The sequence below is a fragment of the Nymphaea colorata genome, chromosome 7 (genome assembly GCF_008831285.2).
Source record: "Nymphaea colorata isolate Beijing-Zhang1983 chromosome 7, ASM883128v2, whole genome shotgun sequence".
Taxonomy (NCBI): Eukaryota; Viridiplantae; Streptophyta; class Magnoliopsida; order Nymphaeales; family Nymphaeaceae; genus Nymphaea; species Nymphaea colorata.
The window spans coordinates 188492-215892 of record NC_045144.1 but is presented as its reverse complement, the minus strand read 5'-3'; the positions used below and the strand labels follow the sequence as shown (position 1 = coordinate 215892).

Genomic DNA, 27401 nt, shown 5'->3' with positions numbered 1-27401 from the left:
AGGCCTGCCAGGGTAAGGAGGAGCTTCTTTGTTCATTGCTCGAAGTTATTTGTGTATATCTGAAGATGGTTTCAGACTTTGAGTTCATCTCTTTGATTCTAATTGCTAAATGCCTTTGTAACTGCAGCTTCTACAGGGGTCTTGCTCCACTTTGGGCACGGAATCTTCCATGTAAATAAACTCATTTTTTCTTTCCCTGAAGAATTGGCCAAATAGAACTTTTGATTGCTGAAATTTTCAAGGTTGAAGAGAGAGTAGAGAATGAAAAAATTAGTTGGCCTATGACATGCAACATATTTCCATGACTTGTAGGCTATTTTATAGCTGAATATGACTTGTACCCTATTTATAGCTGAATGGACAATCTCCCAGGTCCAAGTGGTTAGATGATCTAATGTAAAAGAATGACCTGTGATTATTTAGTGTTGACCCAATTACAGATGTCCAAGTGGTTGGAGCTTGTATCAAACTGATGTGATTCTGCTTCTAGCTTTGTATCTCTTTATATGGAACTGATATTTTTATCTCTATTACAATTGCCAAACCCCAAATGGATTGCTGCATCCTTGTGATCAAGATAATTTTTTTGATGTCTCACAATTGTGAGCTTTTTTCTTTCTTAAGATGAAGAAAGAGAAAAATATCTTGATTTAGGTTGCATTTGTGGTTTGGGATTTTTTTCGTTCTTGTATGCTGTTTGGATGAAGAAAGTCTTTGCATGCTCCTGCAACTTTATAATCTGGCTTGTTTACTGAAGGCTGTTAGCTTGGTTAAACATTGATAGATGAGGTCTTGTTCATAAGTTCCTTTCTCATGTAGATAACAAGAAGCTATCTACGTTGCATGGTGTATTTATGTTGAATATTTTAATCTTGTTTGTGTATATCATTTCGCTTCTTCCTGCCTATGTTGAACATTTGATTAGTATCTCTTGCAAATGCGAGACGTTCGTTTCATGTCACCAACTAATCTTCCCATTTGCATGTGGAGAAAATTTTTCAGAAATTTGCTGCCACCTATTCGTTCTTGTTTTTGAAGAGTGCAATAGATGTCTTGGTGATTGTGCTATATGAATGCATATTTTTCCACCTAATGGTAGTCCAAGAAAGGTGCAGTATTTCAGTTGTTGGCATATGAAAAGATAAAATATACTATGAAACCTCATGCCATGTATAAACTATAACTACTAATTTACAATAAGATAGGGCAAGTTGTCATGATACCTGCAGGTATTTTCCTTTCTAACCTAAATTCATCGTTTGGAATAAAACCTCTTGTCGCTGCACTTATCTTTTCATGTTACTTGGTCATGGAGTCACCGTAGTTTATTGCACCGCATTATGGTAACATGAATATTAAACTTCTGGACTTTCTTCCCTGCAGGAGATTGAAAGGCGTGGTCTTAAAGTTTCAGTTGCCGGAATTCCAAAGACTATTGATAATGAGATTGCGGTAATATGCTTGCAACTTGGCATTGAAGCACTCTTTATTCCATTGGAGATATCATCCAAGTAGATCCTTATGCTACATGGCTCTTGTGTGTCCTTTGTTTCAGGTTATTGACAAATCATTTGGTTTCGATACTGCAGTTGAAGAGGCTCAGAGGGCTATTAACGCAGCGCATGTCTGAAGCTGAAAGTGGTGAAAATGGTGTGGGCCTTGTCAAGCTGATGGGCTGGTATGCTGTTGGTTTATTCATGTTAAGGTTTTCTTTGAATTGAAGTGCGGTGTAGTTCATACAACTTGAACTCTAAGAGGTTCATAATTCACCTCACTGCCGCAACTCCATCGGGCCTTTTGGTGCAGTTTTTCTAAGATCAAATTGTTTTGTAGCTGTCGAATAGGAAGTTGGAGCCTTCTTTGAGATGTCTGAATTCTCTCCGTAAGAATGCAACCCCTCTTTTGAAGTGGGTTCAATTCATGAATGAATTTCTCTATCTGATTATTAATTCCGTCATACATTTGATGCTGCAGGATTTATTGCTATGTACTCTACGTTGGCTAGCAGAGATGTGGTATGCTTTAAATTTCTTAACCTAATAAGTCTTGTGTCTTATGCACCAGTCGAATGTTGCCTGGTTGTTGACAAACTCCTCTTGCGATTGGTAGGACTGTTGCCAGATTCCTGAATCTCCCTTCTATTTGGAAGGGCCGGGGGGAGGACTCTTCGAATTCATAGAGCACAGACTCAGAGAGAATGGTCATATGGTTATTGTTATAGCAGAAGGTGGTGGGCAGAATCTTATTGAGGAGCACTTGCGCGAAATGGAACACAAGGATGCTTCGGGAAACAAGGTCCTTCTTGACGTTGGGCTGTGGCTTTCTCACAAGATCAAGTTATACAACTGGAGGATAAGGCCTACGCAGAGTGCTTGTAAGTGACAATGTTGAATAGTCTTTGAGGTCCATAATAAACTCGTCTTCCTTTGAATTGCAGGACCACTTTGCCAAGGAAAAGATTGTAATGAACCTCACATACATAGGTATGTGAGTAAAGCAACTTTGGATGCAAACAAAGATTGATCTAGAAGACTAAATTTGAACGATGGCATTTGTTGATTCGTGCCATTCCTAGCAATGCTTCAGACAACATCTATTGCACGCTTCTCGTTCACAGTGCTGTCCATGGCACCATGGCTAGATACTTGGGCTTCACTGTCGGTCCTGTTAACGGCAGGCATGCTTATATACCTATCTACGTAAGTTCCTCCGTGACTGAAAAACACCACGATTGTCTAATGTGTCAAATTTCCTTTTCAGTTTGAAATTTATTCGAATCTCATTTCTGGCTTTTATTGTCCTGATCTTGCAGCGCATGACTGAGAAGCAGAATCAAGTCTGTATAACTGACCGTATGTGGGCGAGGTTGCTTTCCTCTGCGAACCAACCTAGCTTCCTCAGCCCAGAGGACATTGAAGAAGCCAAGAGTAAGCGAGAGTCGAGCATTCAAGATCTACAAATGTTCTTGGCAGACGGGAAGGCCTTGAGTGAGGACGGCAATTTCTCGGCGACGTCATAATTCGGATCAAGAGATTTTGATAGTTTTGCGAACCAACCTAGCTCCCGCGAGCTCTCAATTATGTTAATTGAGAGTTATTTTATAAAATAATTTCATTAAAGTGTCTTACTTTGTGAAAACTCCTTTGCAAATCGTAGGAGTCCACACACGTTTTAGCTTGAACTTGAAGTACCAGCTAACATTCAAGGAAACATATTAAAGTTGCAGCCTTTTAATGATTACCATTACAAAGATCGTGAGCCAATCATCTGCAAGGAAACTGGGAGCCAGTTTTCGTTTGCCCGCTGATTGAATTTTAATCCATTTCAGATATCGGTGATCGCGTTTCTCATGGCAACTCAAAATTAAAGATATTTGGCAGTTTCTCATATTTTGCAGAATGTTAAAAAAAAAAAAGTTACGATCAAGGGGAAGCAAACTGTGTCTGTATTAGTCCGTTCATTCAGAAGAAAGCTATCGAGTGCAGGGTGGAAACTCCAATTAACCACTTAGTATGGTACAGTGTACGGAAGAAACCGGGTTGAATATGGATCGGCCAAGTACAGTAAGAATGGTTGAATTCATTTAATAAATGGTAAATGGTGAGGCTCCTCCATAACATCCGATCCATTTGTATCCATAAATTTTATGAACATCGCACCAAAATAAAGCAAATGGTGAAGCCCTTTCATAACATTGGCCCATTTGCAGCCTTAGTTGTTATGTACAACACTGCACCAAAGGCGTCGAGGGAAGTTGTGCAAAGGAGGACTTAATCTGTCCGAAATACTTTGTTCAGAACCTCTTTCAGATTGCTACAAGTCACTGTTGTTATCCCGCTTGTGTCAATGGCTTTGAACGACTTCTCTGCCACTTTTGGAATAACGCACTTTGTCAATGGCTTTGAACGATTTCTCTGCCACTTTTGGAATAACGCACTTCTTAAATTGCGCAAGTTAATAAGTTCGTTAAGCCTCTTATCCATTCTTGCAACCCGAAATATCCAAATTGTCCTTGCATTATCAAGTAGCATGAATATTTGGCTAACTTAAAACATGACATCATCCAAGCACAGCACACTTAGCCGTGCACTGCAAGTATGAGAGGTTAAATCTACATGCAGACCTCAGAAAAGCTGAAGCAAATACAAGCAAGAGATCTAGTCGATTGCTCACATAAAATTCACGTTAATTTCTCAAAAAACAAAAGAACTAGAGAAAGTAATAAATGGACAAACAGCTCAAACACTTGAAATGATTTTACAAAAATCAGCATTTTAGATATAAATGAGATGCATTGATATTTTCAACGTTGAAGTAATAATGTATGCAATCTACTAAGTCATGGTGCCAAGCATCAAAAGATAGCTGGAACCAATCAGAAGGCTAAGGACCGTGGACATATGTTCAATGTTAACTGTTAAGAGAGGAATGCACCTCATATCTTAAGCACAAAAAGAGGGGCAAACAGGTTAGGATTGGCATGGTAGCCATGCGTTAGAAATCTCTTTACTATGAACAGATTCCCTTGGCCAAGTTCATTGATGTTATCAAGGTATTCATAAAGTGATTGTCAGATGATATCATCCGAAAGAACAGATTGATACAGAATAGTGGACATCCAAAAACTTTGATCTTAAAACCTTTCTAGAGAACAGATGGAGGAGGTTGCTGTTCGCACAGTACATGTCAACACAGTGCTAACGATCATTCGACATGCATTCAACATTCTCAATCATAATCTTAAACAATGTTTGAAATATTTTTAATAATGTTTTTAAGGGTAACATGTTATGTATGTTAAAATGAAAACCATTTTTCATTGTCATTTAAATGACAAAAAGAAAAAGGATGCAATTATAATGTACACAATTTCAAACACATACCGTTCGAAGCTCGCCACCAAGACCAACTTCTCCACTTCTCCGATAAAAGCTACATTCTTAGGTATTAGAAACTCCAAAAAGCTATCAGCACATTTCCAGAAAACAGTATGAGAAATAATCATTCGATCAGAATTCAGTGCCATCCATGGAAAGAGTAACAAGAGTTTTGCTCGTAACAAGATGATCAAGAAATACATTCCTACTGCAAATAGCAGCTGCAATTGCAAGATCCCCAGCTGTCTCTGTCAACTTCATACCGCTAACAACATTCAAAAAAATGGCCTATGTAAAGAAATTTCACGAAGTTAGCACATATTCTTCATGGCATGAATAATCAAATTTCTTTAAAGAGAATGCACAAATTAATTGATAGAAAGAATTAGAAGATAATTAAAAACATTTTATTGCAATTTGGTCCCAGAGCTTTTATAACTATTCTGAGAATCTGAACCAAATAACTTAGAAGAGTCCTTCCACCCGCACAGAAAAGCTCAAAAGGGTCGTCTGATGATGAGCTTTTGTGGACACCCAAATCAACTTTGAATTAATGAGTTCCATCTACTAGTAGAGTTCTGACTTGAAAGACACAGTTCCATCTACTAGTGGAGTTTCGACTTAAAAGACATTTTAAGTTTCCAAAACTGGTTAGGATCTGTGGAACCAATGGTCTAGCCTGAAAATCAAGTATGGTCAAGGAGAGGTAAAAGAAGCTTCATTAGAGCATCACTTTAATAGTATTCAGACAAGCCATTGGACAAGCTTTAACGAGGTAAAGCTGATTGTACAGCAAGTTTCAGGCCTCAAAGGAAGTTTGCTCCTAGAAAACCCATGGAAGTCAATATCTGTAGGCTATTACTGTCAGAAGATATGTCTCACACGGAGCTGTCAACATCGTTTATCTTCTTGAATAATGAGATTAGCACATAAAGCAAGAAAAAGGAGTAGCATAACAACATTGAATTTCAAGTAGTTTGCTGTTTCTAAATTTTAACAGTACTGTTGAAGCATGTTAAATGGGTTTCAGGACCGGGTCTGGATCCATACCCGATCCATCGTGTAGCCCTTGTTGGGCCTTTCTTAAGGGTTGTAACCCTAATTTTGAGTTGTTAATGAAATCTTAAGAGAGAGAGAGTCTGGTTGCTAGTGGGCGCCAGTTCCTCCTCGTCCATGGTTTTTTTTTTCCTCTTGCTGAGGGTTTTTCCACGTTACATCGTGTTCATCATATTCCTTTGTTCTTGATCCTCGTGTTCCTACATGGTATCAGAGTTGTGAAGTTCCGGCGTGACTGATTCGCGTTTTTGTTTCTGTTGTGGCCGTGTGAGAGGAGGACTTGTGCTGGTACTGTTCATTGCCCATCGCCCGATGGTTCCAATCACGTTCTGTTACTGTTCGCTGCCCGACATTGGTCATCGCCTGACATTGTGGAGTTCCGGCGTCTCTTCTAGCGACGCACTCGTCACTATTGGAGTTTCGGCGACGCACTCGACGCCGTCTGGAGTTTCAGCGTCTCTCTATTATGGTGACTCTCTCTTTCTGTCCTGCTTGCCGCTGTGAAGTTTTGGTGGACTCAGGCGAAGGCTGCTGTGCCCGACGGTGCACCTTCTACGCCCGAGATTTTTTTCTCTTCGCCCTTCAAAGAGCATTGCCCGAGACCGCTGCTGTCGCCTCTGCCAGCGCCTAACGTCGCCACTCCGTGCTCTGTTCCTGCCGCCACCACCTGACTGCATCGCCTGGAAACGCTGCTGCCACCAGCTGCCTCGCCCGATGTTACTCCATCGCACGGCAGGTTGTTTCTGTTCAGCCCCTGGTTCTGCTGTGGTGGAGTTCATGTTTTTGGCCCGTTTGTTCCCTTTTTTGCTGTCCATGTTTTGCCGCTGCTGCTGTTTCTTTTTGCCTCCTTTGTAAGGCAGGTCTGCAATTATGGCAGCCTCTTCCTCGTCGACCGTCAACACTGATTAGAATGAAGCTGTGGCTTATAGAACCGAGAGTATTCCCTTCAGGTCACTACCGTTCGCCTTACTATGGAAAATTATCTTAAGTGGGCTGCCGCCATCACCACGGGAATAGCTGGTCGAGGCCGTATTGCATATGTGAATGGGAGTAAGGTTGAACTTGCAACGAACAGTATATAGCTTGGGATACTTGGTTTCTTGAGGACAACCAAGTGAAAACTTGGATTGTTAATTCAGTCTCGTCTGATATTCAATCTCTCATTCTTCGAAAGAAGACTGCGAGAGATATGTGGATCATGTTGGAACAAATGTATGGCCAGAAGAAGAGGAAGGTTCGTGTGTATCAACTGATGAAGGATGTGTATGCTCTCAGGCAAGGGGATCTCTCGGTCGCAGATTTCTATGCAGCTCTAAAATCCAAATGGGAGGATCTTGACTACCATTCCGAGGCTACTTGGCACTGTCATGACAACCAGATGCAGTACGTTGCAAAAGAATGGGAGGATAGGATATTCCTGTTCTTATTAGGGCTAAATGATGAATTTGAAAATATCAGGAGTCAGATTCTTAACTCTGAAGAATCCTTCAATATCGAAGATGTCTACTCCCATGTTGAGGCTGAAGAACAGAGAAGACTTGTTCCCCCTGGGGGGAAGAGGATCACATACCTTATAATGAGAGATCTGCACTTGTTAGTCATGGTCTGGGTAGTGCTCCCAAACCTCTTCGTAGATGCACTCATTGCAAGAAGACTGGCCATACTGTGGATTTCCGTTGGGATCTTCATCCAGGAAAACGGGGTAACAGGGCGAGATCTTCTAGTGGGAAGATGCCTGTGTCGGAGGATACCAAGTCTAGTGGATGCAAGGCCTCCATTTCTGCTGAACAGCTTCGTGAACTATGGGCCTATTTGGGTCGGATCGATGTCAATCCGGCCGAGACATCATATGAAACGAAGGCTAATCATGCTCTTGCCATTGTAGGGGATAAAGGTAACTCCTACTTGGGAGAATGGATTGTTGACAGTGGTGCTACTCACCACATGACAAGTAACCCTAAATTGTTTCATGAGTATAAGTTGGCTTCTGGAAGGGAACGAGTTATCCCTCGCAGATGGTTCCTCTACCTTTGTGGCTGGAGAAGGGAGTCTGTCCTTGTTTGACAAATTTCATGTGCGAGGAGCATTACATGTCCCTCAGCTTCCCTTAAATCTCTTATCAGTTAGTAAACTTACTAAAGAGCTGAATTGTGAACTCATTTTCTCTGTAAATTGTTGCGTTTTGCAGGACTTGGTGATAGGGAAGAGGATTGGGATTGGTTTGGCGTCTGATGGCTTATATCGTCTTCTCCTACGCGTGGCCACGGCTCTTATGACAGCGATCAGCAAGACAGAAAAGAAAAGAGAAGATTGTCTTCAGTCCTTTTGTATTGGCATGAACGCCTTGGGCATTTACCTTTTGGGATTTTAAAACAGTTGTTTTGTGATTTGTGTTCCACTTTGAATTTGTCTTTGATTTCTTGTGATGTATGTTAGTTTGCCAAACATGTGAGGGCTTCGTACCCTATTTCTACTAGTTGTGTTAATGAAGCTTTTTCCTTGGTTCACTATGAAGTGTGGGGGCCTTTGAGAATTCATACCCGTCAAGGGTTTCAATATTTTATTACTTTTATTGATGACTTCTCTTGGACCACCTTTGTGTACTTGTTAAAAGATCGCAATGAGGTACCTTAAATCATAGAGACATTCATTCTTCTTGTGCAAACTCAATATGGTGGAAATGTTAAAACTTTTCGATCAGATAATGCCCGTGAGTATATGTGTCAGTCAGTTGAGAATTTCCTTCGAAAAAGGGAGATTGTTCATGAGACGTCCTGTAGTTATACCCCCCCCCTAAGAACGGGGTGGCTGAGAGGAAGAACCGCCAACTCCTTAATGTCACCAGAGGCCTTTTTTTTCAGAGAAATCTTCCCAAACACTATTGGGGTAATGCAGTTCTTACTAGTGAGTACCTCATCAACCGCATGCCCAGTCGTGTACTGAATGGTCGGACTCCTCATTCCTTACTTCCGGGAAGTCGTCAACCTTTTCTTCTCCCCCCTCATGTGTTTGGTTGTGTGTGTTTTCTTCATGATCACAGTCCAAATGTTAAGAAACTTGACCCCCGGTCTATCAAGGGTGTGTTTGTTGGGTATTCTTCCACTCAGAAAGGGTATAGATGTCTTGATCCTACTACTGGTCGAGTTTATGTTACAAGGGATGTTACCTTTTTGGAAGGTGCATCTTACTTTTGTGAGAGTACTCTTCAGGGGGAGAAGTCTGTGTTAGGGAAGAGTATTCTCAGAGTCAAGAGATTCAATTTACAGACTTATTGGATTACAAGAAAGAAGAACCTATCACAGTTGATTATGGGTATGAAAGGGAGAAAGGATGTTCAAAACCTCTCACAGTTGTTGATATGCCTGAGAAGGAGAAAGGGTGTAACACCGGGACTGAGAAGGAAGGCCTTCGTTTGTTTGGACAGGTCTACTCTAGACGAGGTGCTCGGACAGAGGAGGTGACTTGTGGTGCAAGGTCTAATTCCAATCCCAATGCCATTCCTTCCCTGGATGAACCAAGTCCTACCTTGAAGACTCAAGATGAGGTTGAAAAAGAAAATGACGAGCTTCCCATTGCCCTGAGGAAGGGTGTCAGGTCAATCCACAAAAATTCTCAAACTTAATGAAAAGTGAGAAGAAAATATAGAATCTTGATGGAAGAAAAATAAAAAAGAAGGGAAAAATCAAAATTAAAGAAAAAATTAAGTATCAAAATATAATTTTTTTTGTTTTAAAATACAGCCTATACAGCCGTACCAACGTACCTGTGTCACCTTATTCACATATCGACATGGGTAGGTGGTAAGATCACATGAATTAATGTGACTTAAAACAAAAACATCGTATTTTAGATAATTTTCAGCGATTCCTTGTCATTAGATTTTTTTCCCTCAAAGTAATGTATAGTCACTATAGAGTATAAATATTGTCTGGCCAAGCAACAGGTTGTCTTTTGACGAAACTCCATTTCTTGAATTGATAAACTGATTTCCAATGAACCTTCTGCTAATTAAGCTTCTTCTGTGTAGTGTAAGACTGTAAGTTGTAACAAAAGCACATAAAGGAACAATTTGGTGAAATAAGAGCCCCTAGCTCTACTCACACAAGGATTTCATAATAAAACACTACAATACCACATACTATACTAGCAAATATTGCAAACACCATCATGCTTGATATGTTACAGACTTATGGGTTTAAGCTAAATATTTTTATTTAGGTGTTTAGGTCCAAGCAGCCTACACCAAGCTTTAAGCCATGTCTCACAGCATATCTGATATAAGGAGTTAGAGCAGCTCAGAAAAATAACAAAAAAAGGAAGAAGGAATGTGGACCCGATGAAGCACATTTACCAAACAAAACAGTCAGCAGATTATTTGAGGCAGAGATACACTTTGCACAGGTTAAGACTTAAGACATGCCTATCTGACCACAACAATTTGAATAGAGGAGGCCAGTTATGGCCTATGGGTAAGCAGTGCAGAAGCAGCAGAACCAACCTGGCCCGGGTCAACCATAACATTCTCCTCTTGCTTTGAACCTAACCACTTTAGCCCCTACTCCTTCCATGAGTCACTCCCTCCTCCTTATGCTTCTCTCTCCCTCTCTCTCCCTCTCTCTCTCTCTCTCTCTCTCTCTCTCTCTCTCTCTGTGGAACAGTCCTGTCAGAGGCCTGTTCTCATCAGGCCTATATGTTCTACATATTCTCATCAGAGACAGTTACTAATGCAGGTCAGAGGCCTACCAGACAGCAGCTCATAACTATAGGTACCACAAATGATCTGACTAGAGGAAAAAGAAACATCTGCATTTGCAATTGAGTAGAAAAAAAAATCCACATTTGCAGTGCTAATCTATCGTTATTTGAGAAGAAAAAAAGATGCATTGCATATGCAAATGGAACAAATAGGATGTATGTAAGATCCATGCACATGATCAAATATAGAACAGAAATCAAAACCTCTTCATAACCACGAAGAAAGGGCAATATAGTGAAGTAGCTACCCAAAGAGCAGAACCATCCGGACATCATGATGTTCAATCACAGAAAAGAACTGTATCATGAAATTCACTCCTGTGAAAATGTATAAACGAAAATTTGAACCAGCACATTGAGAGGCATGTCAGAGAATACCTGCACCTCCAGGAGAAAGATCCGAGATCCATCAATAATAACAGAGATGGCTAAGCCTGCTAAAACTTCTGCATTACAATTATTCTCACTTGGATTTGAAGCAGCTTGAAGACCAGACTGGGACATTTCAAATACCCCAAGCTGAGAAGGTAAAATATTCTATTAATAGAACTTACAGTGGTGAAGATCTATGAACCATGATAATTTATCATCCACAAACAATTTTGAGCAGTCATATATAGAACCCTCAATAGCACATTTATGCACCGCATGTGCATTTGTAAGGGACACAGGTCAAACAGGTTACCCTCCATGCAAATGAAGCTACAGATTACCCTTTATGCACTGTAAGTCAACAGTTTCCATTTTGCCTATTTGACCAACACTTGACACGCTATTGTCATGAGGAAATGCCTCAGAGTACTGCCAACAGGCATTTATGGTATTCAAGACTACTGAAATTCAAACTCATAGGAAATGTCAATGTTTCATCAGGCCACATTTTTTAATCCTCAAAATCAATTAAAAACTTTCATTGATGCACCACAATGGTCAAATTTCATGTCTGAAGGGAGTCTTTTAGACCAACCTCATCGGTGGATCCAAAACGATTCTTTACAGACCACAACAAACGATGGGACACGTATCTCTCACCCTGTACCGAAAAAGAAAACCTATCATCAATGTCCAATCAGGAATAAAATTCAGCAGCACAAAAATTAAGAAAATACAAAAAGAATCAGGTAAATTTCTAAAAATAGGAAATTTACTCCCAAAAAAGGAGGCAAAGTTATTACTGTTGATAGGATTTTTAGAAACACATGAAACATTTATTCATGATTTTGAAAACACATTTCAAGAACAGCAACCGCAACCATGTGGGACACCAAAAGTAAAACAAAAGTGCTTTCGACTTTTATCAACCAAAAAGGCACAACTAAATTAATGCTACAACAAGCCACACCAAAACTAAGGAATGACCCTCTAGACAACTATTATTTGATATATCAAGACAATAGGGACAATACTATATCATCATTGGCCGTTGACTTAGTGTAGAACGACTATTAGAGCCTAGAATTGCTCCAGGACTAATGGACCAAATTAACTCTACATATGAAGACTTTGGATTCCTCAAAGGCCAGTGGGCAATGTATGTATTTTATACATATCTACTCTACATATGAAGACTTCGGTCTGGTCAAAGGCCAATAGGCAATGTATGTATTCTATACAAGTGATGTGCCATCTATTTTTTGTAGCCGCAAGTGGTTACCACATATGAAAATTAACTAGCAAAGAGTATGCAGCACTTGCAGAACTGAGCAATGTGTTTGAGCCAGATGAACATAATAACCACTACCTGGTCAGTAGGCTAGAGGTAGTAAGATAATATTGAAGAATAGCAGCATGGCTCATGACCACTCTAATCCCTAAAACCTATGCTGCTATCTAGGAGTACCAGATGGTCTCTAAATGTATTCATCAATTTATCCCTGATACAAATAGTCAAGTAAAAATTAAAGCAATCATAAACAAAAGATGCATGAGAAACAACAGGAACCAGCAACACATTATGTACATGGACCCTTTCAAGATAAAAATTGGTACTGAAAAAGGACTTGTTAAACTACAGTTAAAGTTCCAAGAAGCATATCCTAATTTTAGAGAAATAACTGAGAGACAACTGCAACAAGATAAATGAAGAAATAAAGATAATTTTATCACAAGAAAGAATATGAAACATGCAAGCAGCATCTGTACCATTTGCTTCCACTAGAACACCAAAGGAACATTATAACCTCCCAGGCTCCCACAACTTCCACATTACAAATCTCAACTGATGACAGAACTACTTTTCTTAGCTCGCAAATGTTGAAAGAATAACAGCAGGAAAATGCCCTCTTATTTGTTATCCATGTCATCCTTGATAGATGGACAAGAAGGATGCAGTAGAAACAACATAGAAAGTGAACAAATAGTTGGGACTCTGACACTATGGATTATCAGATGGACCAGCAACACAATAAGGCCAAGTGCATGGAACTCAAGAAACGAATACATGACACCTAAATAGGACAATTAAAGAGTATACACAAAATAACCAATTAACAACTAATAAACTATGATTCTATCAATACTTCAACAAAAAGGAAAGCAAATTGTTCGATCGCTTCATGCACAGTTGAGTCATATTAACTCGGGTGCAACAACTTTTCTGGAGAGTCCATGTAACTTTGACTTAGGAAAAAGAAAAATGAGCAAATCAAATATAATAGAAAACCAAAACTCGAAGCATGAGACTATGACAGTATTGAGAGATGCCGAATGTCCAAGGCGTCATCCCTCTTTCCATGTCTCAACATATTTCCAGATTAACCATGTAATTTTTCCTGGTTACATGAAATGTCGAAAATGCATATTTTGCTCTATCAAGCTCTGCAACACTATTAGGGTTCATGGCTGTGACTCAGGATTAACAGATGATCTTTATTAGAATTTACTGAAACACAGTGTTCGCCTGAATGTCAGTCACACGATGGTAAGTTGCCACAACTTCTGTAATACACATGCATCCTTACATACCTGGGTATAACCATGACATACGCAACTAACGTACCTGCATTTAAATAGAATCACAAGCTCAATGAAGAGAACACGACAGTTAAAAATCAAACTGCAACGACTTTAACTAAGACTCAAACAAGCATGGCATTCTGAACCACGAGCACTACTCTGACCCACGTCCCCACTAAACTAAACTACAGCTAAGAAGGCAACAAGAAGAAAATTCAATTTAAGACCAAACTTTCATGCATCTCGAACTAGATCAAAACATCAAGAAAATTCAATTTAAAATGTGTTCTTCACCAGAAAAAACATAAATTTCATAAGGACAACCAAATGGATCCATGTTGGACTTAGAGAAACTCGATTGGCTGTACAGAAAATAATGAAGGACATGCGCAAGGGAGATTCAAGCCCCTTCTCTCTCTCTCTCTCTCATGTATAACCCCTCGACTTCAATCACTCCCATACCCTCCACATCCCTCTCCCTTAGCACCCACCTAGCCAAGATGAATCCCTACCAAGTCCCTAAGCACCCAAGCATGTTATGCCTCCCTCCTTATCCTCATCCTAGAGGTCACACCACATCCCTGTCCTCAGACTCACCAAGGACTCCAAGGAAGAGTGACGCCTTGAGATCCTAAAGCAAGGACCCTGTGGCTCGGCAGCCCACTCCTTCCCGTAGACATGAACATGCTTGAGGTCTAACTCTAGAGGAGACCCAAGTGAGGAAGGGCTCGAACAAAATAAGGCAATCAAAAACCTTACTAGATAATTTTCTTAGCAACAACACACAAATATATGCAAAATCACAATTCTCCCCACTAAACAAAAAGTCTAAACCTGTGTAGGTTGGAGTATTGGCTTTGATATGGATACAGAGCCCCAAATAAATATTAATAATAATAACTAGAACATTTCACTAAAAAATTCATGAAAAGTAAAATTGGAAAGTCTGTTTCCTAGATTGTTAGATACCGGATATAGGATCACAGGTTGGATCTATTGGACTGACCTGATAACTTCCATAAATAGGGTCGGTAGGGCAGATCAGTGGAACATCGCAGGTGTAAGAGAGTTCTACCTCTGGGAGGAAGAAGCCCTAATATGGGATTAGGGCGTGTGTGTGTGTGTGATTGTGGGTTTTCTTGTAAAGGGGCTCATGAGTTAACAGGAGCTAACAAGGTATCAGAGCGCTCGGAAGATGACGGCAGCCATGAGAGATAGAGTCACGGCTCGAGAGGCCATGGCGGCTGCAGATGCCTATCACGTGTGCATGGAAGAGGAGTTAGAAGCAGCGGATGGAAGAATTCAGAGACTTGAGCAGCAGATGGAGGGCGTTGACGCTAGACACAACACAATCTTCACAGAGCAACAACCTCTGGTGATGCTGCTGCGAGAAGCTCTTCATCAAGGTAACCTTCAAACCTCAAGTACTGGAGACTGTCGATCGGAGCAATGAGTGACCCAAAACGGGACGACGTAAATGAGATGTGGGAGACTATGGTAGCAGAATACAGGCGGATGCATATGTTGCTAGAAGAGTTTCTAGATGGCAAATCTGAAGAAGATGCTCCAGACGCTGGGTTGAAAACTGTGCTCGTGGGCAACACTAGAAGAAAACATCCTGCAGTTCAGGAGGATGAAGACACTGTTCTAACACTTAGAGTCTTGCCACAACGGACGATCGATCATGTAGACAAGCACCAAATAAGAGACGACAACAAGAGTGTTGAAGCCGGAGGCAAGTTCTCAAGAGATGTGGACAAAACAAATGATGACTCTCCAGTCCCATTCTGCTCTAAGAGAGCAGTGCTTTGCCATGGCGATAAACAGGGTATGCAATGGAAACCACAGTGGATACACCAAATCGCCTCAATGGCGAGAATGACTTTTGTAGTTTGTACAGGTTTGCCAATCATGGTTAAAAGGACCTGCCTTTGTAAAGAGTTGATACCAAAAACGGAAATAGAGGACCTTCAACAATATGATGTACGGAATGTCAACTGCCAAAGACAAATAATGAAAAAACAAATCGATGACTAATATATGTTTGCAAAACAATTCAGCTAACTAACTAGGTTCGAGCCATTCACAAAGGCTTGACTACCTCTAGAACCTATAGTCAATAAGTATATGCTACATCTTCAAACAATTCTAATGATAGCAACAAACACACAAAGTAAATACCAAGGCATAACAACTATAATATTCATATACATTCTAAAATATAAATCGGTGTAACCATGCCATGCGCAACTAACATAGATATTCAAAATCACAAGCTCAATGAGGAAAACACGACAGTTAACAATCAGACACCAACTACTCTAACAAAGATTCAAACAAGCATGAAATCAAAAAACTACCCACGTTCCCACTGGATTAAACTACAAATAAAATATGCACCTATAGAAGGCTAGTCAAGCACCACAAGAAGAAAGTCCGAACAATTGACCTTCAACAACAGTCTCACATGATAAGGAATCTAGTTAATTGATGAACTACATGAAACTGACTCTAAACTAAGCACGGCCATAGGCTGGAATCACATGGAACATAAAAAAAAGACACATACTGAACCTAGGTCTCAAAGTCTAAAGACTCTAAACCTGTTTGACACTCACCAATAAGACCTGACCTTAACACGATTCCAGATGGAACCAAGTCCCAACCTGTAAAGAGAAAGTTCAATGGAGGACCCAGCAGCATGGTGGATAGTGTGCTAGATGATGCTTGAAGATGGAACACCTTCTCACTTTGGACATTTGAAAATTCTTTACGCCAGTTAAGAAGAGAAAACAAGAAGGAGGGATAAATAGAAGGAAATCTAAAACATGCTGGAGACGGGGGGTTGTTAAGATGAATGGTTAGATGACTAGATTATGTGCCGGCAACACCATGGGGCCTTCTCAAGCATATCCAACACTTTAAAACAACTAAACGTAGCAAGACTACATGAAATAGTTAACTAGTATAAGATTATGTAAATGAAAAAAATAAAATCAAATAAAATCTAGAATCACATTTCAAAAAAAAATAAAGAAAGAAAAACACCAATTGGAAGTGGGATCCGAAGGCCACTCGTCCTTGGGTCTTCCTTGCAAGGTTGACATTAAAGGAGTTTGACTCATTTCTCAAAAACTTAATACGTCAAGCATATGCTTCCTAAACAATAAAAGGAAAGAGACTACTACCTAAAACAGCCATTGAGAAATAGGACCCATGAGTGAGGAGAGGGGATTAAGTGTGATGTCCTTCGAATTTGTGTCCATAAGGCAAACCAAATAAAATCACGTGCTTACCCATGTTCTCTCCTAGTTTCCTTATTCTTCATCCATATCGTCCCAACTTATCCAACACATGTCTAGCTAGAAACCAAACTCAACTAAACTAAGAATCAAAATCAGCTAAAATCAAACTAAGACTCATATGCAATTGATGAAGCTTTAAAAATTTTATTACGACGCCCTAGGGACTAATATCTCTACACAAAAGACTAAAACGTCAAGTTAAGACATAAAGATAGCTCAACTAGCAATGAGATAAACAGGCATAGCATATATACATATATATGTTATATATGTATATATATATATCATAAATGTACATACATAATATATTAAATAATGTTTCATATAATATAGTATAATTATATATAATATGTAACATTATATATATATATATATATATATATATATATAATGTACATTACATAATATATTATAATTACAACATATTATATTATACACAAGTATTATACTACTTGTACATATACGTTATATTTCACATAATATATATAATATACATGTATATTATACATGATATGCCTGTAATATATATCATATGTGTATTATATATACATAATATAACATATATATCATATATACATATTATAACATATATTATATGTACATTGTACACATGTACATACATATTATAATGTACATTATATGTACATTATACATATAATATATATATTACATAATGTATATTGTATATGTTGACATATGTCGTATTTGGGTCACCTATCCGGGTCTGGTCTGGACCCAATCCAGTGTGTCACTGTTAAGGCCCTATTTAACCTGGATAAACCCTATTTTTTAGTGTGTTGTCCTCCTCACCCGTGGTTTTTTCCCTCTTGTTGAGGGGTTTTCCATGTTACATCTGTGTTGTTCTTTGCTCTCTTGGTTTCCCTGTTTCTACATGGTATTAGAGCCAAGTTGGTTTCTGAGTTTTCGTTTGTGCTTGTGTTGGGGAAGAGATCTTGTTGTCACTGTTCTGTTTGGACAGAGGATTCCTCATCACCATTTGAGTTGTGATCATCTGCCGCTGTGGAGTTCTGGTGGAGGTTCTGCCCACCAGTTATTGCTCCTTGCTCCATGTTGCTGTTCAAGTTCCAGCGTCCGTGGGTCGTCATCGCTTGCCTCTGACTCGAGCGTCTGCTGTCGGCCCGACGCTCCCGGTCGCTCGTCTGTCATCCTCAACATCTCCCGATGCCTGACCTTGCCCTGCCGTCATTTTCGGCCCGACGCTGAATCTTGTCTTGCCGTCGCCATCTAGCTTCACGCCCGACCTTGCCCTTGCCGTTGTTGTCCAGCCTGATGCCAGACTCTGTCGTCATCGTCTAGCCTCTACTCCATCGCCCTCAACGTCGCTCGACCTTTTGCTTCATTGCCCTTTGCATCGCCCAGCCTTCTACTCTGTTGCCCGATGCTCTCCATCTCGCCTGACGTTGTCTTCACTCTGTCGTGAGTTCCAGCGACATCTGCCCAGATCCACTGTCGTTGTTCATGGTTGCTGTTGTGTGTGTCGCCCAAGGGTCGTCGTGATTTTACACTCCTTCATTCAACGGTTGAGAAGTTGTCGCCTGGACTCTGTCTGTCGTTCGCTGCTCGAGCTTCCAACATTCGAACAGTGCGACGCCTGAGCCTCGGCTGTCGCTCGAGGCCCATTCAGCCGGTGTCTTCTCCCTGCTTTTTCCTATCATTTCCTGAGCCACGCTGCAGCTGCTCCCTACTTCCGCTGCTACTCCTTGCTCAACCACTGCTCTCAGCTCCACCGCCGCTTTACTGTCCCTCTACTGCTGCCGCCCCTTGGTTTCTTGCTACAGTGTTGAAACCCGTTCATGGTAGATTCTTCTTTTTCTTCTACTGTCAATGTGGACCATACTGATGTTGGTGCCTCTAGAAATGAACATATTCCAGTTCAAGTTACTACTATTCGTCTGACCAAAGAAAACTACCTTCAATGGTTTGCTGCTATCACCATGGGGATCGCAGGTCATGGCCGAATTGTTTATATTAATGGGAGGAAGATTGAACCAGCTGAGACAAATGTTGCTTGGGACACATGGTTTCTTAAGGACAACCAAGTCAATACTTGGCTTGTCAACTCTGTGTCCCCCGAGATTCAGTCTCTTATTCTTCGCAAGAGGACTGCGAGGGATATGTGGGTTTATACTTGAGCAGATATATGGTCAAAAGAAGAAAATTGTTCTGGTGTATCAGTTGATGAAGGATGTTTATTCTCTACGGCAAGGTGAACACTCTGTAGCAGATTTCTATGCAGCTTTGAAATCTAAGTGGAGGAACTTGACTACTATTCTGATGACACTTTGGGTTTGTCCCCAAGAACAAGTGCGTCATTTTGCCAAAGAATGAAAGAATAGGGTGTTCCTATTTTTAGCAGAATTGAATGATGACAAGGTATAAGGAGTCAAATCCTTAATCCTGACGAACTGCCAAGTATTGAAGATGTTTACGCCCATGTGGAGGCTAAAGAGTAGAGATGCCTTATGGAAAAAAGGGGGATCCCATCTCGTATAATGAGAGGTCTGCCCTTGTTAGCCGTGGTCCTGTAGGAGCTGCTCGACCTCCCCGCAAGTGCACTCACTGCAAGAAGACTGGTCATACAGTGGATTTTTGTTGGGACCTCCATCTTGAAAAGAAGAATAGTCGAGGGAGACCTTCTAGTGGGAAGAAATCTATTTCTGATGCTACCAACTCTAGTGGAGGAAAAGCCTCTATCTCAGCTGAACAGATTCGTGAAAAGAAGAATAGTCAGATCGATGTTGGTCAAACCGAAGTGTGAGATGATGTGAAGGTTAATCATGCACTGACCATTTCTGGTGAAAAAGGTAATTCTTGTATGGGAGAATGGATTGTTGACAGTGGTGCCACCCATCACATCACTGACAATCCTAAGCTCTTTCATGAGTATAAGCTATCTTCTGGAAAGGAACGTGTTTCTCTTGCTAATGTTCCTTTACTTCCGTGGTAGGAAAAGGGAGTCTTTCTTTGTTAAACAATTTTTTAGTGCATAGTGCCTTATAAGTTCTTCATCTTCCCTTGAATCTTTTATCTGTCAGCAAGATTACAAAGGAGTTGAATTGTGAACTCTGCAAATCGTTGTGTTTTACAGGACTTGGTGACAAGGAAGAGGATTGGGATTGGTTTGGTGTCTGAAGGCTTATATCGACTTCCCATCCGTGTGGCCAATGCTCTTATGACAGTAGTTAGCAGGACCGAAAAGAAGAGAGAAGATTGTCTTCAGTTATTTTTGTATTGGCATGAAAGCCTTGGACATCTCCGTTTTGGAGTTTTGAAACAGCTATTTCCTGAATTATGTTCTAATTTGATCATATCTATGATATCTTGTGATGTATGTCAGTTTGCTAAACATGTTAGGGCTTCTTACCCTGTTTCAAACAATCGTGCTAATGAAAATTTTTCTTTGATTCATTCCGATGTGTGGGGGCCTTCAGGAATTCATACCCGTTGTGGTTTTCAGTATTTTATAACCTTTATAGATGATTACTTAAGGAATACCTTTGTTTACCTGTTGAAAGATCGTAGCGAAGTGCCGCATATCATAGAGACCTTCATTCTTCTTGTGGAGAACCAATATGGTGGTTCTGTTAAGACCTTTGGGTTATATTTGTCAAGTTGTTGAAGATTTCCTTTGAAAACTGGCGATTGTTCATTAGACATCTTGCAGTTGTACTCCTCCTCAAAATGGGCTCGCTGAGAGGAAAAATCATATCTTCCAAAACATTACTGGGGAGATGTTGTTCTTACTCGTGCATACTTGATTAACCCCATGCCTAGTCGTGTGTTAAATGGGCGGATCCCCCACTCTATGCTTCCAGGGAATCGTCAACCATTTCATCTTCCCTCTCGTGTCTTTGGATGTGTTTGCTTCATTCATGATCACAGCCCTACAGTCAAAAAACTTGATCTAAGGTCAATCAAGGAAATATTTGTTGAGTATCCTCCTACTCAAAAGGGGTATAAATGTCTTGATCCTACCACTGGTCATGTTTACACATTACCAAGGATGTCACATTCCTGGAACATGTCTCTTATTTTGGTGAGAATTCTCTTTAGGGGGAGAAGTCTATGTCAAGGGAAGAGTATTATCTGAGTCAGGAAATTTCTTGGAGTACAAGCGAGAAGAGAGTCCACCGGTTGTTGAGGTGCTTGAACATGAAAGGAATGAAGGATGTTCCACTGGGACGGAAGAGGAATGTAGTCGTTTATTTGGGCAGGTGTACTCTAGGCGAAGAGTTTGTATAGATAAGGTGACTGATGGTGATAATTTTACTCCTAATTTTACTCATAATCCCAATCCTTCTTCTTCCTTGGATGACCCAAGTCGTGCTCAGGAAGACAATCAGACAGAAACTGTTCAGACAGAAGCTAGAAATGAGGAGCTTCCCACTGATTGTTCAACTATTTGCTTGGAGTCCAAGATGCTGACAATGCTGACACAATGTGTTGAATTGTCAATCCTACTGATTGTTCAACTATTTGCAGAAAAGAATAATACATTCTCTTCGAAATGCATGCTTGAAACAAAACATGAAAGGGGTGGAAAGAAACAATACATCCTCATCACACAATCGGAGTCCTGCCAGACCTCCACGCACCTTTGCTTCACCATCGTGCATGCATGGATGCATGGTTTTCTACATGATATCATCATCGTCTCACACAAATACTGATTAATGGCTCATGTTGGTTTGTAGATGAACATTCAACTTCAAAAATTGCACTGGTACATTGATGCATAGGAGGAGGTGATAAAATGCTCATAATCCCTTTCTTCACAACCCCCGACTACCAATTTTAAGAGAAAATACAATGCATGCAAAATCAATGATCAAATCATTATAGATCATCCTATTGCCTCCTTGTTCTACTGTACCATCAACAATTATGAAGACAGGTAGAGTCTTCCCTACAAAAAAGCATATTCAAGTGTCTTACGCACTCAAGAGAGAAAGGGGCTAGCCTTTGCAATAAATAAGAGGCTTGAAGTGAGAAACAAAACAAAGTGAAGATACCGATGTAGAAGAAGTAGCAGCAAATATAGATGACTATAAAACTCCAGTATACACATGCATCCTTATGCCTGGGTATAGCCATGACGTGTGCAACTAACGTACCTGCATTTAAATAGAATCACAAGCTCAATGAAGAGAACACGACAGTTACTGCAACTACTTTAACTAAAACTCAAACAAGCATGGCATACATATTATAATGTACATTATATATATATCTATATATATATATATATATATATATATATATATATATATATATATATATATATATATATATATATATATATATATATATATATATATATATATATATATATATAATGTATATTGTATATATTGTTGTATACTATATATGTATGCATACATGTACAGATATGTATATGTATATATACACATGTACATATACATACATACGGTTTATTAATTATGCATACATATTATTTATGTATAATATATAATATAATATATGTGTATATACGTATATTATTATATATGTAATTATAACTATTAATAAAATTGTAACATGTATTATACATATATATTGTCTTACATGTGTAATAATGTATAGTATATGTCATATATAATACTTATATATCTCATATATTACTTCATATGTACATAGTGCTACATACATGTTATATGTTAACGCATACGAATATTATAAATATACATATATTATATACGTCGAATATATTATTTTTGATATATATATATATATATATATATATATATATATATAACATTAAGTTATATAGTATATACTACAATTATGATGTTACATATACATTATATACAATTATATATAATATTTATGTAATACACATATGTACAACTATAATAGTTATATATACATAACATAGTGAACAGATTAGTTATACTTTATGACAGACTATACAATATAAGGTGTAACATATTGGGACTAGATGTTCCCAGTATATTGGGTTAGACCCCTACACAGGCACTATTTACCATGTTTATGACTATGTATATATATTACACTATTATATTGGTCCCTATACACAATAGTAACCATGTATATAGTTATCTAATATGGTAATACTGGGCCAATAGGGTACATACTTATGGGATTGGTAACATAGGTATATGATGTTATAGATATGGTACATGCACGAACATATTATATAACCATGTACTAAATAGCGTACATTTACTTATACAGCCCACCATACATAAGTATATATATGGCCATAACCCCTATACAGTTACGACCAAATAACATGGCTTATCATCCTATTGGTTATATATATTAGGGTCCTTATGACCATTATATGTATACATCTTTATATAGTAATATGAATAGTAACTTATACATTATACTATACTGGTTATAGCATATAACAAGTCTTGCCGTAATATGATGAAGGTACCATACTTCACCAAGGGTAAACATATATTAAAAAGTAATGACATGGTTATAGGGCTATGAACCTATTCTGATCATATACTATATTATGACCTCTAATAACATAACACCAGTTGCCTTATATTAAATGGGATAATACTCAAAAACAATAGTGCTATGTCTGGTAGAAAGGTTTGTCAATCCGTGAAGTTTGGAAGACTTGAACATAAATCACAATCATTTGCTGATTTATATGCAAAAAAAGGTAACTCAACTTTGGAAAGTGTAAATTTAATGAGACGCACAAGGATGATTGAGAGGCTTCTTAGTTATTTGCATGCCAAGCATTGCGTGCACAAGCAAGAAGAAATGACCAGGCTGCACACATTATCTATGTCACCAGCTTGCAGTTGCGTTGACTGAATGATGATGTTACACCTTCCAACACATACATCCTACTGTTATTATTTGGCAAAAATAGAAATTGAAATACCCAATCATTTCCATTTGCATGCCGAATCCTAAGAGGCAGTCCTTCAGGATGAGGAATTGCCGGGAAGTATGTCTGTTCAAGATTAAGAATTGCATAAGAATCAAGCATATGAGTGTACCAAAAACCAAATTTAATTGAAGGAAGTCCGAGGAAGAAAGCAGCTCTAAACAAGTTAGCCACTCTAGTATATGGCAAGACAAGAGGACGAAAAAGTCTAACATGGTCTTAGTTTCAGAAAAGACAATACCCGACCTGCATTACTAGCACTCAATGTTTTCTCAAATAAAGGGGTGATAATAGAATTTGAGCTTACGGAAGGTCAAGGATCACATGGAGGACTTGGATTCACTATAATATCAACAAATCAAGTGCAAATTTTGGAGTGAATCAATCACGCCAAGCAAATATGCTTTATGGTACAATTCTCAAACTACGTAGAGGTGGATACTCTCCTGATATTTTCTGAAGCTCCTGATTGCTGCTGATCCTTGGCCAATATCAAGAAAGGATAGACTGATTTCTTGCCCGTCCTTCGGTGTGATGCCTTGCCATGGTGGCCTGATTTTTTGCCTCTTTAGAAAAGTCCAGTCCAGTATGAAAGCTGGAAGGATTTTCCTGTTGCAACATAGAAGTGCATGAGATCCAGAAGGCTTGCTTGCTTGAATACCTTGCTTCATTGTCCTTCAGAGAAGCAGACCGTTGTGTTACATTTTGGCATGAACCAGACGATTCATGTTTTTGACCATCAAGTGATTTCTTGAACTTATGATCATGTTGCTTTCAGTTTCATGGATCTTTCTTCCTTTCACATGCTTGGTATCCAGCAAGCCTCCTATATTATCTTGAACCAATGCACCTAAAGGACTCCACACATTAATTTCTGAATTCCCAATGTCAATCTTGTTCTGTGCAGGGAGCTTGAAGTTACCACCTACTTCCTTTTCAAATACATTTTGGTTGACGGACCTTAATCTCCATCCTTTCCACCACCTCCCCGATGACGAGGCGCCACACTTCGGGTTGAAGCAGATCTTCGAGAAAGAGGAGGGCGCGGCCATCTCCTCCAACCGGAAACAACAATAACCAGAACAAACTCTGAGCCCATGAAGAGTATTTGTAGGGCGAACTAAAATACGCAACAACGCCAAGGCTAGAAAAAGGAAAACCGCAAACTTCTTGATCAATCTTCCAGCAAGCGAGAAAAGAGGGGAGAAGCAGATGGTTTCAAGAGTCTAATTCGTGTATGTCTCTTCAAGAGTCTAACTCATGTATGTCTCTTCCTCCTCCTCCTGCGTCTGCCACCGCCGTCGCTGCGGCTGCCGGTGCTTTGGCTGGCCTTTGCTCGTTCAGTGTCGTCATCTCCCTCATCGCTGTCATTGATTCCTGTTACACCTTGGCATCACATCTGCCAATAGATACTAGTACAATAGAAATATATTTTTTTCCCCTTGTTGTCATATGTTCAAGCATCAGTCCGAGTAGGACCATTCTCACACAATAGAACCAAATTTTCATTAGATTTTATTCTGAAACGGAAGCTTTTGGGGACTCCAAAAGGTAGGAGGTTGTCTTTATGAATTTCTTCTCTTGCTGGAACAACTCCATTCTGAGAAAACAAAACTTTTCTAGCACTCTAGAGACAAAGCTTGGCATGGAGGCTTCCATGTTAGCAACACATGATTGTATCATAACTGAGTTGGATGTGAACAAAATAGCTTGGCATATTTTTAAAATGTAGGCTCCCAAGTTAGCAAACACATGATTGTATCGTGACCAAGTTAGATGTGAGATGCAAAGTGGTTCTCATAGATATTCCGTCAAGCAACCTACAAACCTAAGTGATGTATGATATGTAATTCAAAGACTATATCATAATGTGACACAACCAACATACCCATGAATTTGATCAGATTATACTTATCAAAAGAATCAAGTTGTCACGGACTGACTTTTTCAAGTCTATTTGGCCAATGGGATGCTGAGGGATAGTTGGTCCACAACACAAGTGAAGGCAATGAAATGAAAACCAAACAACTAAGACAATTAAGATGGAATGACGGTTCTGGTTTAATCTTCTATCCTGAAAGGCATCTCTCTTAAGATAGAGGAGATGATGGGGCATGACACTCAACTTGGGTATATGAGAGGTTTTGTGTATTCAATTAATGTACTAGTAGCTTGGTAATGAAAGGGGAAATATATTACAAGACCAAAAAGGATTGGGTTAGTTTCTCCTACACTCAGAAAACCAAGAAATATAACAAGAGATGTCAAGCTTTTAGTTTGAAATAGTTCATAAATCATCCATCAACTCATAAGATTGAGTGCTCGTGTTGTGCAAATAATATGTCTTTCATTTACTCACAGTACTATACAAGCATCAAGATCCATTTCACATAATTGTTGTTGAATCTCTAGAAGGAATCTCTCTCAATTTCCAAAATATGAACATAAAGGAATGGTCCTCAACATCTCAGGAAATCAAAAAGAGGAGTAGAATTGACTCCAAAATTACACATTTGCAAAAGACTGTTGCATCCAATTTCTACAAGTTCAGCCATCATGCCTTTCATTCCTTGACAGATACCTTTTGTTTTTTTTGTTTTTTTTTCTTTGTTTCGTTCCTTCTTTTGCATTTGGCTTTTTGCCTTTTGATTTCATTTTTCAGGCCGACCTTCACCTTTGAGGGAATACCTCACCACCCCAAAGGCTACTACGAAGCTCCACCACTTTGGTGGTTATATGTAGTTTTGTCACGTATCCAACCCGCTTCACCTTACGGGCTTTCAACGATCCAAAAGTTCATAAGTCGTAATCTTCGCGGCATAGACATAAATCACCTATATGCCTACCCGATACTCTCGATTACCGACCTAAAGGAACAACTGCACAAGCCCCGAGCCCATCTCTCAACTCTCATTTTGCTACCTGTCAAGATTTTACAGAGCATTATGGCTTCTCTCTTAGAGTATTTTCTTGCTAAATCCTTGCAGATGCTTAATTAGCAGAGTCAATAGCATCTCCTATTCTTGACTTTCTCAGCTTCATAGGACTTTTTCCTCATTGTTCATACTCAAGATTTTTCGATTTTTCCTCTTCCATTGATTGAGTACAAAAGTTTGAAATTTTCTCCTAGTACTCTAGGAGGTACTAAAAATAAAATGAAGGCATATCATTGTGTGAAAAAACGCTTTTAAAATGTTTTTAAGCGAGATGGAAAAGTTATTTTTTTAGAAATGATCTTGACATCAAATGAAATATCTCAGTGGAGGTAGAAACTCGTCTCTCTCTAAAGAAAATGGTGCTTGCAAAACCAAATGGATTGACTAGGTAAGAAAATGAACTTCAACAATTCTCTTATGGGCAGTGACAAAAGTTGACAGGTAACATGCGGGATCAGATAAGGAGTGATAAAAAAAACATACACTTTTCAAATCCAAACGGACAGTGATTTAAATAAAGATACCTGAAGCTAAACAAAATCTGATAACCAATCTATCAAAGTTGAATCTGATCCCAAGTACATTTGATGCTCTAACTAAGGCTTTCCATTGGACAAAA

General features: G+C 39.2%; 3 protein-coding genes across 3 annotated transcripts in view; 1 reads left to right on the top strand and 2 right to left on the bottom strand.

Moving 5' to 3' along the window:
- LOC116257628 (ATP-dependent 6-phosphofructokinase 3-like) overlaps window positions 1-3019 on the top strand; it is a 4381-nt gene extending 1362 nt beyond the window's left edge. Inside the window, exons 2-7 of the mRNA XM_050078822.1 lie at window positions 1384-1452; window positions 1590-1689; window positions 1975-2015; window positions 2110-2374; window positions 2587-2699; window positions 2813-3019. Of these exons, the coding sequence (XP_049934779.1) occupies window positions 1384-1452; window positions 1590-1689; window positions 1975-2015; window positions 2110-2374; window positions 2587-2699; window positions 2813-3019 (795 nt within the window). The remainder of the gene's footprint in view (window positions 1-1383; window positions 1453-1589; window positions 1690-1974; window positions 2016-2109; window positions 2375-2586; window positions 2700-2812) is intronic.
- Window positions 1-27401, bottom strand: part of LOC116257777 (uncharacterized) — a 97721-nt gene that overhangs the window by 17204 nt on the left and 53116 nt on the right. The window lies entirely within an intron of this gene.
- On the bottom strand, window positions 5019-15503 carry LOC116257776 (uncharacterized). The gene is made up of 6 exons (XM_050078639.1): window positions 14650-15503; window positions 13653-13686; window positions 11656-11721; window positions 11067-11207; window positions 10937-10986; window positions 5019-5165 (listed from the first exon to the last, which is right to left on the bottom strand). The coding sequence occupies exons 1-6, from the start codon at window positions 14661-14663 to the stop codon at window positions 5153-5155; spliced, it is 318 nt and encodes a 105-aa protein (XP_049934596.1). The 5' UTR covers window positions 14664-15503; the 3' UTR covers window positions 5019-5152.

Bases quoted from the DNA above. Each gene is read 5' to 3' on its own strand.
- LOC116257776 (XM_050078639.1), bottom strand. The intron at 11,722-13,652 runs GTATGTAAGGAT...TTTTCGGTACAG, and splicing joins TATGTCATGGTTATACCCAG to GGTGAGAGATACGTGTCCCA. The intron at 10,987-11,066 runs GTATTCTCTGAC...TTCATGATACAG, and splicing joins TCTTTCTCCTGGAGGTGCAG to TTCTTTTCTGTGATTGAACA.